Source organism: Falco punctatus (assembly GCF_963210335.1).
Source record: "Falco punctatus genome assembly, chromosome: 7".
NCBI classification, from domain to species: Eukaryota; Metazoa; Chordata; class Aves; order Falconiformes; family Falconidae; genus Falco; species Falco punctatus.
The window spans coordinates 56677391-56693357 of NC_137587.1; the positions used below are offsets into that span (position 1 = coordinate 56677391).

The 15967-nt window shown below is 41.0% G+C and overlaps 1 protein-coding gene across 2 annotated transcripts; it reads right to left on the reverse strand.

The window, feature by feature from the left end:
- Positions 1-3391: 3391 nt before the first annotated feature.
- On the reverse strand, positions 3392-15858 carry LEO1 (LEO1 homolog, Paf1/RNA polymerase II complex component). Of its 2 annotated transcripts, none has more exons than XM_080395079.1 (12): positions 15696-15858; positions 13993-14718; positions 13622-13726; positions 12872-12966; positions 11480-11625; positions 9997-10081; positions 9565-9659; positions 9146-9280; positions 8426-8561; positions 7929-8115; positions 7560-7657; positions 3392-3665 (listed from the first exon to the last, which is right to left on the reverse strand). In XM_080395079.1, the coding sequence occupies exons 1-12, from the start codon at positions 15751-15753 to the stop codon at positions 3597-3599; spliced, it is 1935 nt and encodes a 644-aa protein (XP_080251205.1). In that variant the 5' UTR covers positions 15754-15858; the 3' UTR covers positions 3392-3596. The 2 variants fall into 2 exon arrangements, with proteins under 2 accessions (XP_080251205.1, XP_080251204.1); XM_080395078.1 differs by having other exon boundaries at positions 3392-3669.
- Between the last annotated feature and the right edge of the window lie 109 nt (positions 15859-15967).

Sequence of the window (15967 nt, forward strand, 5' to 3'; positions counted from 1 at the left end):
CTTTTCTGCAAGTCTCACGTCGTCCAGACAAGTACTAAAAAAACCCCAGCCCAAGTCAAAGGGCATCACCAGGCAGCAGCAGGCATTCTTGCTCTCCAAGAAGCACTTCCAAGTCAAGCCACAGGCAAGATCCTGAGCATGGGAACAGCCTACCCAGGTTTCACAAATGTAAGGCACTGCACCTCTTACAGCAAAACCTAAAAGCACATTTATCAGAAAGAGATAATCTTCTCGACGATTCCCATGTAACAATCTCTATACATTCAACACCGCCCAGAGAGCTTTAGCAGCTAATGCTGTTAAACAAAAGCACCCCACAGCGGGCCGACACCGAGGACCCTGGGGCCTGCTGGCTGAGAACTAAACACCCAGGACTTCATCTCATGTTTAACATTCCTCAAGGCTGCAGCTCTGTATCAAAGCTGAGCTAAAATCGTGCTGCCTTATAGAGGATCCGTCCTGCTTCACCTCCGCTTCCCCTTGCCCCAGCCCCAGCTAACTTCTCCATGTGCCAGGCCAGGCAGCTACACTGGTAGAAAACCATTCACTTCTCTCTGCACGGCCAGGGTAACGTCCCAAAAGCAAGCGAGTCAACGTTTACCTCTGCCAAAGCGATCGCCCCCACCTGATGTCCCCCAAGTCAGGACAATGCCAACTGGCTGCGCTGGCGCAGATGCTCCCACGGCCAGCGGGGCAGTTCCGCAGGCACTGCCTGGCAGGGAACGCAAGAACCAGCGCAAAAGAAATGTCCTGACAGTTTAGCAAGCTGCCTCACTGAGCTGGGCTAGTTATCACCAAACCTGCGGCTAGGAGGAGGGAAGGAGTGCAGGAGCGGCTGCCCCTTTCAGTGGGCGCTCCCCGGGCCGGCAGCTGTGCTGCAACACGAAGGCTGTGCCAAGCTGCATGGCTGGGATGGAGAAAAACGGCTGGTGGAAAACGCTGCCAGTTACTAGAATGAAACCTCCAAATTAACACTGGAAACCAGGATACAATTGAAGGTTTTATACTTGAAACGACAAAACTACGTAGCCAAGCACAGCTTTCAGTGACTGTTTCAAGAGAATTTATCCTACATCCTGCCACTAGAAAATCTAGTACTCACACAGCTTAGTATCAGCTTTTCAAAAATTTTTTCTTGAAGAAGTATTCTGACCAGTCAGTACAAAAGTAAACACAGTTCAATCGACGTTCCCTTTCCTTTGGCTTAACATTTTTAATTTGGGTAAAATGAAACAATTCCAAGCAGCGCTTTCATACTTGGAAGCTAAGAAAAGGGACAGCAAAAATGGCCTTTGAGTTAAATAAAGTTAAATGAAACTATACAATAGGCTCACAACTAAAAAAATATTGTGGGTAAGGCTGAGTTCATTCAAGTGACTTTAATTACAAGATGATTGTTAAACCAATTTAAGATGAGAAAACACTTTCTAAAATTCCATGTTTAAATAAGACTTTAAAAGAGCAATCTACAAAAGATGACAGTGTAAAAAATTACTTCTTTTCATCTTTGTAATCCACAGAGAGACTCATTTTTCGAAGCTAAAGCAGACCACTTACCAAGTAAAGGCTTACTCAGCATCAAACCTATGGAAGTGATTAAAACATTTTCACTCTTAGGAATCTAGAAAAATAAAAATAGCCAACACGTTAATTAAACTGATAGAAAAGCAAATGCATCACCAGTGAAACGGTGGTGTGTTTCCATACACCAAATTTGTTGTTTAAGAGGTATCTGGGAGGCTGTTACACAAATGTACAGCACGTTGCATCCATACAGAATGAGTCCCTTTCTAAACAGCTGGCGTCTTCCTGCCCGAGAAGGTTACAAATGGAAAGCAGGTAACCTCAAACAAGGAACCAGGCTCCCTGCAGAGGTCTAAACTAAGAGGATTACAGGGTCAAAATTCCAACAGATGGAAAAAAGTTTTATCTGCACATTATAGAGGCACAAGAACTCACAGTTTCTCAGGCAGATTTCCGAGTTGAATTTTTTCACTTTGTTTTCATACGTGCAAATGTCTACCCTGCAGTCAGCTGCTCAGCAGAATACATTAACACATGCAGAGAGCTCCGTCCCGCTGCAGCTACAACACTTCCCGTACCTTCCAGGCAGCAGAAAGGGAGGTGGAGTATTTTGACAAGCTACTAGCCTAATTAAAGATGACAAAAGCAAGATGTCCAGGTTGAAAGCTGTATCTCAAAGAACCAGGGAATGGCATGAGAGCAAAATGCTCACTATGAGGCACTTGCACCCTTCTGCTGTTTTATAAAAAAGCAGAATTCAGCTGGGCAGGAGAGAGATGGGGTAACAGTCCTTCTCATGTAACTATCAGCTACTTTATTTCGCCTTAGGTAACACAAATCCACATCATAAACTTTTCACAGCATCAGTCAATGGTTTTGTTTAAAGTAGCATTAAGGTAGTTCTGTTCTCTTCTGTTAGTCGCATCCAAACTGTAGGACCGTGTGAAAAGTCAGTTAAAAAAGCAACACAGATAACATCTGAATGTTCTCTCACCAGTGAGAGAAACTACACAGGGGATACTTCATGCTGGAAACAAAGCGTGGAAAAGTTCAGGTATTTCTTCTAGCCTTTCTCCACTTTACAACCGGTATTGTATCATCAAATAAGGTGTTCAGAAACAGTGGCAAAGCAGCAATGATTCTGTCCAGAACATTCTCCAGTGACTTCCCAGCTAAACAAACCTACACACAAACCCAACCAGGAACAATAGGAAATAGCACCATAAGGATTATATAGGATTATAAACCACCTATTTTTGGCATTGTGGTTCATCTCACCTTTTAAAGGAGACTTTCATCTCTGCTGGCAGAAATGTCTGAGTTTTGTTTTAAGTAAGTGCTTTTACTCTGACATTTACATCACTAGCATGTGCCAATAATAATTATTATTGTTGTTATTAACACTCAGGCAAGATGTCGATTTTCATTCTAGGCTTCAATGCATGAAAAATAAATGTCTTATGCAATCACTTAACTGTTCTAACTGCAGGAACTTCAGTTTACTCAAACATGATAAATACTTTCAGTCATCAAAATATACCAGCATAGTAATGTACAGTCCACAGTCATCAGGAAATAAGGAAAATCCAAAAAACCCCAGAACTGTATTGTACCACTCATATGTTCTTCCAGCTCTTCCATACTGTTATGCTAAACTGCCATACCCTTGCCAGTCAAATATCATTTAAGCATTCTGTAAAGATTAGAATGGTTCCTCCTTATGAACTTGGTAAAAATCACTCATTAATCCACTTGGATAACTAGTTGCTACAGTTCTCAAAACTGAAATGTACTGTGCAAGATAAAAAAATGGCACTGTGATGTTCCCTGGTGCAACAGTTGCTGCAGTAAGAAAAATCTTAAGAAGTAAAAGGAAGTCAAAAAAAACCTTTATTCACACCAGAAATGCAGACTTCAATGGCATTTTTCTTTATCAAAATAACCCCATTATGGTTACTTACATTTTTGCTCTAAGAGAACTGTACAATATATATATAAATATATATATAAAAAAAAATCAACTTTTGTACTTCCTTAATATTAATCATCGTCATCTTCTTCTTCATCGCTGATCACATATTTCTTATGCTTCTTACTTGCTTTGTCATCATCCTCTGCTTTTCTCTTTCCAGAAGGTTCACCCTCCTTAAAGGCAAAAAAAGGACAAAAATAAACCAACATACTTCAAGGTAAAGTAAAAAACTCAGAAGAACAACAAAAAGACCTCCAAGTCTTTCTGGTAAGAAAAGCAAAATTATTAGTTCTACTTGTCCCATTTTGTGCTCCTGTGATGCAGGACTGCTTATGTATCTGCACTTTAAGTTCGGTCAACATTGCCAGCAGTCTCAAACCCCAGCCTGAGAGGGTCTGTAACACAGCTGCAGCTCCGCTCACCTCAATGAACGTGCAACCATATCTGCTTCAAACTGAACTAAGGCATGAAAGTAATTTATGTCATAATCTGGATTTATGGCATGTGCAATATCATCCTCAGCAACTCTTATGAGCACACATAATTCCTAGAATTTGCAGAGAAATCTTCACCATGCAGCAGCTTTCCCTTCAGGCAGCCTTGCAGCTCTGCTAAGTTTTCAGACTACTGACACCCTAAACTAGAGCTACTGAAGCAACAAAGAAATTCAGTAAGCAGGTAGGTATTTTGTTTGTTCGTTCATTTAAAAAAACAAACCAAACTAAACCACTCTCCGGCATAAAGGAAAAAGACTGATGAGAAACCACTAGTACTAAGACTTAACACCACAGTTTATTTGTTCAGGAGGTTTCAAAGACATGGTCAAAAGGAACTCAAGCCGCTGAGTTAATTACCTGTTTGCAAGCAACACCGTAATGATTTTTATAGGCTGGATGCCCATTTTTTAGCACCTACATATAGAGTCAACAAGTGGATGTCTATTCCATGTGCATTTACACCAGTTCAGTTTAAATTATCTTTCCAAACAGCATTTTAAATCAAAACGCTCTGAAAATGTTTAATCACACTACAAATCACTAGTTGTTAACGCAAAACTCATCAATTCTGACATGAAGAACAAGCTGTCAATTATTATTTAAAAAGAAGAGTATCTTTAAAAATACCCTTGAGGCCTAAGTAATTTCATCCTTTCTTCCATTTGTTGGTTTTGTTTTTTTGGGGGGAAGGGTTGTGGGTTCAGATTATTTTTTTTTTAAAGCAACACATTGGGGTTTTAAGAAGCAGCAAATTTTCAGAGTTTAGAGTTTCAGGATGTTCACGAATTATTAAGAGTTTCAGAAGTCTAATGAGTAGGTTTTTATTCAAAGCATCGGATTCTACATTGACATATTAGTTAGTACAGCGAGCATCTCAAGTTAGGAAGAAATTCTAAACATGGAAACCAGAAATTAGTAGGGGTGGGAATCTCAATGATAGCTTCTTCCTCAGAACAAGCAATCTCCCGTAATCTAGCAGGGCTATCGTTAAATGATTCATCTTCCTGTTTAGCAGACCATCCCCATTACCTACAGTAACAGTAAAACTATGTGCAATGCGGTGTGCTACAGTGTGCTAATAATAGACTGACGTTTTCAGTAATGGTAACATATTGTTATCGGGACAAAGATTTATGCTGTGTTGTTGACTGATGGCACACAAACGCACGCCTGTGTACAACGAAGTCCGTGTTTCACATATGCAGATCCATATTACAGATGCCATACTTCCTATGGGGTGACTGAAAGTAAGCGGTTAGGCATCACTGGGCTTTTTTGTAATACTGTAGCACCCCTCCGTGGCCCTGGTGGCAGTATTACCTTTAAGCCATATAATTTTAAAATGGAGGCTATTGTTCCTCGAGCGGCAGAGAAATGCTGTTGACTAGACCTTTTCTTCTGAGAGACCGGAATTGAAAAATCCTGACACTGCTGTATCACAAACCAGCAACCAGTAGTGTCTTACAAATAAACAAATTTTTACCAACAAACACAAAGAGTTCATAAAACTACAGTTTTGTCTATGTGCCTCACTATGGCTGTCTCCAGGATTACTGTCGTATTTTCTGAAATATTAGACTGTCCTCAACGTATAATAAAAAGCCAGAATCTATGTCTTTAAAAGAAAAACTGATTTTTACTCCTGCCTCATATTACAATGCCTCTTAGTGCAAATACTCAGCTGGCAGTGTCAGAAGAGCAGTGTCAGCAGCAGCAATGTGCATTCAGAATGCAGCAAGCATCCAAAAGGCTGGGAAATTAGCTGTGCCTCCCCAGATGTTTGCAGGAAGCACAATATAGAAATGCAAATGAAAGCAAACTTACTCCTTCAAAAATTAGTATTTCTTACAGTATAGAGGTTATGTGTCATACTGAGAACTAGGTCCTCTATCGGTCATTTAAACACAAGTTTGGAATTTCAGCAGCTCTGCTTATGGAATTCTGACGGGCATTCATTCAATAGAAGGACACATAATGAGCTATGCTGCAAAACTACTCTTTTAAGAAAAGGATGTTTTATTATGGAAGCCTCTAAAATTCAAGAAGATTCCAGGCACTTCACCAGCTATTAGAGTAGCACACTAGATATGACTGCAGGAAATCAACTGAAAGAAATCTTAGGGCAATAGTTGAAATAATTTAAACAATTAAAATAATCTCTTAAAGGAAATGGTGACATAAAGCTTTAAAAAATATTCCATAAGCTTACACAGAGCTACTCAGACTTGCTTTTCCAAACTTCTGCATGATATTCTACGCATAAACTTTTAAATATAGCTCACAGTGAAACAGGACAGGAAGATTATAATCAAACTAGCATGCCAGTGTAAAAACATCTTTCATAACTTACAAGGTAGTAGTAAGAACATTTATTAAGCTAAGTTAGTTTGTATTTATTATTCTGCTACGTAAGTGAAGGTGACTATCAGCAGAGCTCAGGTGTGTCCAAACTACCACTCCCAAGCCATGTTTGGCTTGAGAAAAACGCTGCGCTCCACTAATCAACAGAAGATGACAGCAATGGAGAAGTGGTGATGTCTGAAAGCAAGCAAACTCGTGGGCTACCAAAACCAAGGAGGCCAAACACATGACCCAACCCAATTCCCTCTTGAACGGGGCAGTGGGAAGCCACAAAGCCCAGTGCCAATTCCCATTTGTCATGAATTCCAAAACTCCCTCTCCTTCCAGCCTCCCAAGGTACACAGTAAACGCCCTATGGCTCTTAACCTCAGAAGCGTTTTACAATGAGGAGCAAGAGTCAGGAAAACAGACGACACGGGCAGCTGATACAGGACACAGTCCGTATACTTCCTGTTTCCACTTCCACCGCTGGGTGAAAACAGTTAAGTTTTAATTTCAGAAACGGTATCTGTCAATTTTGAGAAGCGTTACACTGCAGTGCTGTATCAGTATCAGAAGTGACATTTCTTGAAACAAACTAAACCTCAAGACATGATATGCACAAAGATTCATTTGCTTATACCCAGCAGTGACAGATTACAAACCAATAAAACAATTTTAGATGAGGAAACAGCACTACTGCTGCAGCTAATAGTTAAATTGATCATGGCCTAGATGTTTAGGATGATACTTAGGTGATGGATAATGTCTATTTAGCAACACACTAACTATTTTTAATACTATTTTTTAACTATTCTGTTTAAAAATAGCAGAAATACTATGGGAAAATGCTTTTGCTATTTCCATAATAAACAAGAAAGGACCACGTAGGGTAGGAGACAACACTGCACTAGGATTCTGATATCAAGTCTTCTTACTCATTGCATAATTTTGGTAAAACAATTTTACGTAACTTTGCATAATTTTTTCCATCTTTAAATCAGCAATAAAAATAGTGACCTCCTTTGGTAATTGCTCTGGTCTATGAACTAATGCAGTGTATAAGAAATTGGTGAATAATTACCATGGAAAGCGCGCCAAATCAAATAATACATTCAACACCGCATAAGTGAAACTATAAAAGTCTCAGCTTTAAGAACTAGATCTAGTGCAGTAAATGTTCCGGACTGAAAATAAGTAGCTTAAGAACAAAATTCTTTTCCTACCTCATCACTAGTAAGTTTCTTTGCCTTGAGTAGTCTTTGCGTTTTATCTTCATCTGAGCCTTCATCACTGTCAGAAGAGTAGATTCTAGCACGTTCCTCTACAGAGAAAAACGGAAAGACAAATATTTACCTTTAATCTGAAATTGGTGATGAAGAAGGAGTATTAAAAATAAATCTCTTACATTTAGCCCCACAAAAAGCTGGCAGAATCTAACCCCCAAATAAACAGAATACTTACACGAACTGAATCCATGTCTCCTTAGGTATCAAATAAACTGGCAAAATACAACTTTATCAGGACGCTCCTGTGGAATTAATCCATCTAAATCACACAGGCCCTGCTTACGTGCTCTTAAGGTTTATTATTACCTCTGATGCCACCTTTGTATCTGTTTTTGATAGCTGCTAGACTGATTGCATCATCTCCCTCATCCTCTTCATCATAGCGATCGGGTTCTAAATAATTTGCACTTAGACCACGCTGATGCTGCTTCTCCCGCATTCTTCGCTGTTGAGATTCTCTTCGAATGGAGGCTCTTAATCTCTCCTCTTCTTTCTGTCCAAAGAAAGAAGCAATATATAAAGATTGAGGGGAAAAAACCCCAAACCAGCTCAAGAGCACCTTGTATTCTACTGTAACTTTTGAAATAACTTCACAGCAGTGTAAAGACTGTACACATTCTGATTTTTCTGCAATCTGTAAGGTTAAGCAAACTGCATCATCCATGGCTAACAACTCTTGTCTATAACTCCAAAATACACTCTGTTTTTCATGAAGTCATAAAGTGTTCAGAAATGTTCAGCTAAATGACAGTTGTGATTTTCTAGATCAAATCAGCAGGTAAGGGAGTTCCATGCCACAATACCTTAATCATTTCTGTGCGCTGAGACTCTGGATCACGACCTGCCATTGGCAAAATACGAATTTTCTGGGTCTTTGAACATCTATCTGCCAGAGACAGAGTCATCTTCCTGTGAGTGGCACTGTCCGTAGAGTGTGGCCTGTCAAAAAATTGTTATGGGTTAAATACTTCTACAAGGAACACATCCATTTTTGAAGGACAATGTTAGGGCCAGCACACTTAAAATTTCGAAGATTCATCTGCACCAAAGTAAAAGCATCATCCTTTATTTATGTGCATTGTAACAGCTACTGGAGACATCAATTCCTCTCTCAGTAAACCATCTGCAGTCCATTATCAGCCCAAATAATCATCCTCTCATTTTACATCAATAGCCCAAGATGAAGTCATCACCTTGACAGCAACCATGTATCAGAAGAAAGGTTTAATTTCAGGGAATATTAATATTCTTTCTGATTCAGACAAGGACTTGCACTTAAAAATGCAAATTAAAATAGATATTAAAAAATACACGTAGCCCACATACTGCAGTGAATGGCACGTTAACCTTTCAAACTGGGACACCGAATTTAGGACAAATGTTACCAAAAGACTGACTTTGGAAAACAGTGTATTCTTACTAAACAGTTAAGCATTGAAGGCTTATTTATGAACTGGTATCTCTAGTTACAATACTTAATTGCAAAAGTAGTTTCAACATTTGAGACAGAATAGCATGTTTACCTGAAGGTTAACTTTGTCTTGAAAACAGCCTGTCCTTGCAGACCTGTCCCTTGTCTGATAAACAGATGGTTGTGATCTCCCTGTAGTGGCGCCTTGTACACATCAAAGACCTCATTGCCCAAGTGGAGAGACATGCTTAAAAGAGATTCATATATCAGTTATTTGATAAAGCCACTACAGTCTATTTTTTGCCTCATTTCTGAACGCAGAAAGCCTTCATGTTTCCTTTTTATATACAGCCAATAATCATATTTCAATCCAAACTAAGCAGAGCGTAAAATTTTCAAAGCACTGAGGCTAAACTAATTTCTGCTGTGCAGAACTGACATCAAAGTTTGTTGACCTTCCAATTTTGCGCACCACGGCACTTCACTGTAAGAACAACTGTAATCTTTCAACAGCAAAAAGTCCAAACTAACCTTCCGTCTGACCACTTGACTATCCGCGCATTACTTTCTCTGATCTCATTCCCTTCCTCATCTCGTCGCATCCGCCACCGTATTGTGTTTTCTACCTGTGGGGAAAAAAAAAAAATCAGAACACTTAGTTTCTAACTCATAGTAGAGAATGCCATGATAAAATATACTCTATATGGGTCAAGAATTACAATTAGAAAGGCTAGATAATTTGCTGCATGATGCAAAGAAATTAAAGTGAAAGGTATTGCTTTTATAGGTGAAATACAGCTGTCAAGTTTTTTCAAAATTTACTACTAAAATGGATCAACTTTCCTCAGTGCTGAACTGGTCCACACTTTCATAATCTGAACCATAACTTAAAACACCTGAAGCTGACTTTGAAGAAATGTGGCTAGGTGAGTGTAAAAGAGAAAAGGGAAATTAACATTATACCTTGAGTTTTAACCTAGTTCTACCCTCTTCATCAAGCATCTCCTCATCTTCAAATTCATCTTCATAATACTGAGGATCAAAAGGTCTGCAATAAATTATATAATACAGTCTTTATTCTTCTAAAAATCAATCCAGACTATTCTAGAGTTGTGCAAAGTAACAGGTGCTTGAAAGGTTGAAATTATACGCTGTACACAACAGGCACTGCAGCTGTGAGTGAGACCTCCACTTCTGCAGTCATGCAATTTACTGCATTGATTCTACACCACAGGAGGCCTACGCAAATGTCTTCATTACCATCAATTACAGCCACCACTTCAGACCCTATAAATTACTCTAGCTAAAGCAAGCAAGTTTGCCTCACAAAATACTGTCTCCTTAGTATCAGGATGATGAGGTCAGGGTTAAGTCTGGAACAAAATATATACAATACTATACAGAGAAAATAAAAAGAAACCCCCCATCTTATAGATGTGGTGAATCAGGGATTTTCTAAGAGCACAATCTTTGTAATTTTTTTTATTTGAATCTCAAAACGAACCAAAGGGAAAGGAAGATGACATATTGTCTTCTTTTCCTTCAAAAAAAACCTGACAAGTGGGGTGGGAGTGAGTGGGGGAATGCCATACACTAGCTTCCTTCCTAATGGCTTCCAGGCTGCTGCAAGGGGAAGAAGTGATAAACAGCCCCTGCTACTGCACAATTCTATTTTCAGGCCTGTCTGACCCACAGACTTGTCTCACTGATTAGAGCCACTAGCCAGATGCTTAACAGTTCTCTCCTGAATCAGTGTCTAGCATGAAAGCCAGGAAGAATGATTTAATCAATGTCTAACAGAATCAATGCTACATTGCCAGCTAACAAGCCACCTATTAAACAATGCAATAAAGTTGCTTAACAAAAAGAGATGGATTTAACTGCAGTTTGCTAGAAGTGCTGAAGGTGGGCATAAGCACCAAACCCAACATCGCAAACAACTCTAATAATTTATTTTGTTTCTCCTTATGAGTTCCTGAAAAATTCTTTAGCTTGGAATAGGTAAACAGCAAAATGAATAATCAGCCCCTTCATAGTTAGTACATTTAGCACACACAAATAAAAAAGGGCTTATTCTGAAATTCAAAATGATGTTTTTATCACTCAAAAGTGCATAAAGATCTTGTGTATTTGGCTTTCACACCTCTGAGCCTGAACCTGTATTTAAAATTCAACTGATAGCACATGCTTTCAATTAAACCATATTTTTGTCTGTTTTTTGAAAACAAATAGTTACTCAATCGAGCTGAAACCGAAGCTCACAAGAAAAATTCTCAGCACTTTATTATATAACAATAGATATTACTACTGACTGATGATAACTAAAAGTGTGCATCTTAATGTCAGACATTTTAAATATGGCCAATGTATTTGTGTTACTAAAACCAAAGCAATATAGGGGAAACACTAAAAAACCTTATCAATCATGTATTTAATGTGCAATTACCTGGGCTCCACGCTAAGGAAGTTCGGCAGCTTCACAAAATACAAATCATTACCCAAGTCTGTGTTTACTTTTGGTATTTCTACCTCAATTCTAGTCTCTGGAATAGGCTCTTCTTCCTGCTGTTCTTGACTCAGTCCATTCTCATCCTAATGAAAAAAAGGAGAGTAGGAGTATAAGTGAAAAAAGTCTGTCTAGCTAATGTTGCTCTAACAAGCAGTTGAATTTTTCTCGTGGTTCAACCCCAGCTGGCAACTAAGTACCACACAGCAGCTTGTTGACTCCCCCCTGCCCCCAGCAGGACTGGGAAAAGAATCAGGATAAAAGTAAAATCCATGGGTTGAGTGAAGAACAATTTAATAATTGAAATAAAATAAAATAATAACAATTGTAATGAAAAGGAGAGAGGGGGGAATAAACCCCAAGTTATGCGCAATACATATGCTCACCACTCGCTGACTGATGCCCAGTCAGACCCCAAGCAGTGATTGGCAGCCCCAGCCAACACCCCCGCCCCAGTTTATATACCGACCATGATGTTCTATGGTATGTAATATCCCTCCGGCTAGTTTGGGTCAGATGGCCTGGCTGTGTCCCCTCCCAGTTTCCCAGGCCCCCCTCACTGGCAGGGCCTAAGAAACTGAAAAGCCCTTGACTTAGCATAAACATTACCCAGCAAAAATTGACAACATCAGTGTGTTAGCAATATTATTCTCTTACTAAATCCAAAACACAGCATTGTACCAGCCACTGAAAAGAAAATTAATCCTATCTCAGATGAAACAAGGACAATTTTGCCTAAAGAAATGTCACCCATATGCACAGAGACAGATCAGGAAGCTCTGGGTAGAGGGACTTGCACATTTTCAGTGAAAGCAACTCAATTCAGCATTTCCATATGCCATTTAAGGTTATTTCAAATACCTGTGCAAACTCAAGAGACCAAACACAGTAAGGAAACAGCAGAGGAGCTGAGATACAGTTTTTAGGTAAGCACTGCAGAGTAAATGGGAGACAACTTTTCCCAGATTAAAAAATAATAATTTATATATTATCATCAAGACTCAAAATGAAAAGATTTGTCAAAGAGCTGTAATAAGGTACCAAAGACAGCTATGAACTAGTATTTTAATTAACTACAATCAAGGTTACTCATTGTATTTCTTTCAAGTACAAGAAGTGGAGCAGGGATGTGGGAAGGCAGATAAATGAATCCACCTGATATTGCTATGTATAAAACTTTAATAATTCTTTTAGCTACGGCAAAATTCTCTGTAATGTTTACTTAATGCCCTTACTTTTTTTTTTTAATTAAAATATTATCAAACTCGATCAACGTTCTACATTTCAGAGTGGAATGGCATGTTAATTATTCCAAAAGACAAGTCTACTCACAATGGGCTGTCCTGGAGTTGGTGGCTTGTCTTCTCCATCACTCCCTGAGGAAATGTCATCTGCACCTCCAAACAGATCCATGACATCTGCGTGCTCTTGAGCAGAAAAATTACTATTTTAAAACACAGGTATACATGCATGCACACACCCCTACATGCAAGCACATTCATAGAAAAAAAAAAAAAAGATCAAGACATTCTTCACTTCTATTACCACTAAAAATCACCTACAAAGGTTAAAAAATGCTAATGTTTATGAAGCACACATTATTTTCTTATCCTTATTCTATATCCTTATTTTTAAGCTTTGTTTTCTTGGAAAGGGTCTATCAAATACCAGAATCTAGTTGAAAAATGGCAAGAGAAGAATTAAGAGTATAAGATCATCCTTTACTTCAAGTAAACAACTTAAATATCTGTAAACAGGAACTTCATTACACATTTTGGAGGGTTTGCTTCTCAGATGAAAACACCTCTTCCTCAGCCAGCTAAACATCACAAAACCCAGTACAGGTTCTCTGGGCTGCTCTGACTGGAGCCACCATTTCTTAACATCTTTCAGTAAAAACATGAGAGGAACAGGCAAGTGCTGTTTCACATGAAGGAAACTTGCCGTGCTGTTTTGTTATCTCCATAGCACTACAGACTTCCATGCACTGTACAGCAAGCACTATCAATTTTACCAAGTTCTGTAGCAGATGAACAGTGTGCTTAAGGTGAGGATTAAATGAACGAAAACCCCACCATTTACCTTTCTGTGCTTCTGTATCACTGTCCACTTCCGAATCTGATGCGATCGGTTTCTTTCGTTTCATTCGCAGAACTTCATCTTCACTATCGCTGCCCCTTGCAGACTCTAGTAAGGAGCATAATTATACTCAGAAAGTTAAAAATTTTGTTCCACGTATTTTAAAATTCCTTTTTATTAGTAAGTTGATTCAGATGAAAAGGAATTTTAAAAGTGCTGCATGAAAAAAATTACCGAGATGACTACAGCTGAAAACTATGCGATTAATGCCTTTACACTGAAGTTTGAATCTTTCCAGGCCAATATAAATAAAAGAGTTAAGAGAAATCAAACCAGATGCAAATCATTACTACCATATTCATATTCAGTCCTACCAGATTTATGCTCTTGGTCCTCCTCATCAGAGTGCTGGGCCCTCTCCTCATCATCCGAGTTCTGCATTTTCTCCTCGTCAGAATGCTGGGCCCTTCCATCATCATCCGAGTTCTGCATCTTCTCCTCATCTGACACCTGCGGCCTCTCCTCATCATCGGAGTTCTGCATTTTCTCCTCGTCTGAGTTCTGGAGTCTTTCCTCATCGTCAGATACCTGTGGCCTTTCATCTTCATCAGAATTCTGCACTTTCTCCTCATCATCAGAGTTCTGCTGTCTCTCCTCATCATCAGAGTTCTGCTGTCTCTCCTCATCGTCTGACTGATCACTTTTGTCCTCCTTGCCCCACTTCTCATCCTCTGAATGCGCTTTCTCAGAACCATCTCCCTCTGAATGATGACTACCTTCATCTGACCCATGCCCACGATCATCCTCCTCATCATCATGAGCAGCTTCTGAAACACTGTGCTGGTCCACATCTGACTGGTCATTATCTTCATGCTCTGAATGTCCCGAAGCTTCAGAGTGATTGTAGGATCTTTCAGAGTGGTTGTCACTCCCAGTGTGATGGGATGCCCCTTCATCCTCACTATCATCTCCAAATAACTCCTTATTACTAGGTTTTATTGCCTCTCTGTCATCATCCTGGTCACTGTCGCTTCCAGAAGCGTTACTACCAGAACCAGCATTCTCCTGATCAGAATCAGATTCGGATCCAGAATCGGAATCTGCAAAACAAACACCACCCTTCCAAGAGTTAAAATGTCCCTACACAGATGCACGTAATGTGATGATCATTGCTTAAAAAAAAAAATATCTAAAAAAATCAAAGCAACCCCAAAACCCAGAAAGAGAACCTACAGAGAACTGTAAACCTACAGAAGTTACCTAGAACAATAAAATAAAATGTCTACTCATAAAGGCACAGCCAGTGAAAGACACAATGAAAAATTATGGACGCCACGAAGTTTCAAACACAACCTGTTATGTAAGATTCTGAAGTTGTACAAAAAAACCCAAACAACGACAACACAAAGGTAAATACAATTTGAACTAGCGAGGGCTTAAAATACGTAAGTACATATACGTATGGCTTGTGAGACCCTACAGTCTAGAGCCTCTAACCCAGGCCAGCTGTCTGGTGTGCCCTCGAATTGAGGCTGGGAGCGCCGTTCCCAGCAGGATTAATAATTAAAAAAAGGCACATCTGCCTTGGAAAATAATTTACAGAAATTTGGCGAGCGTTTGAAGAGCATATAAACGACTCCAGTCAGGAGGCATTCGCTTATTTTCCTTTAGATGCCGACAACGACTGAAACTTTTCCAGGCAGCGGGAGGCAAAGAGGCAACACGCCTTGCGTTACCGTCCCGGCTGCAACCGGCTCCGAGCCGGCCCACGGTTAAACGTGCCGCGCTCAGCCGGGGGCTGCGGGCAGCGCTCACCGCCGCCCCCCCCTCCCGCACCGCCGGGCCCCGACCGCCCCCGGCCCCAGACGCCCCGTGTGGGGGCGCGCAGAGCCCCAGCCGCGGCGCAGCGGGGCGCTCCCGAGGGAGGGCGCCCACAGCCGCCGGGTTCCCTCGCGTCGGCCCGGGCAGGGCGCGGGGGGCCGAGCGCTGACCCCGCCCGCCGCGGCTGAGAGGAGCGGAGCGGGCCGCGCCGGGCGCCACCGAGCTGGGGGGAGGAAGGGGAGCGCGGCGCCCGCACCTTTCTGCTCGGCCCCCGACTCGGCGTCGCTGCCGAAGAGGTCCTCCATGTCGGCCATGGCGAGCGGACACCGCGGCCCCGCCGCCGCCGCACAAGGGCCCCGCGCCCGCCGCCGCCGCGCAGTGACGCCACTACAGGGCGCCGCGGGGCCCCGCCTCTTAAAGGGGCCACGCCTCACCGCCGTCACGGGCGGCTGCGCGCGCCCTGAGGAGGCGGGAACCGGTTGCTGGAGGCGGCGGGCGGCGCTGAGGGGAACGGCGGGGGCGGACGTG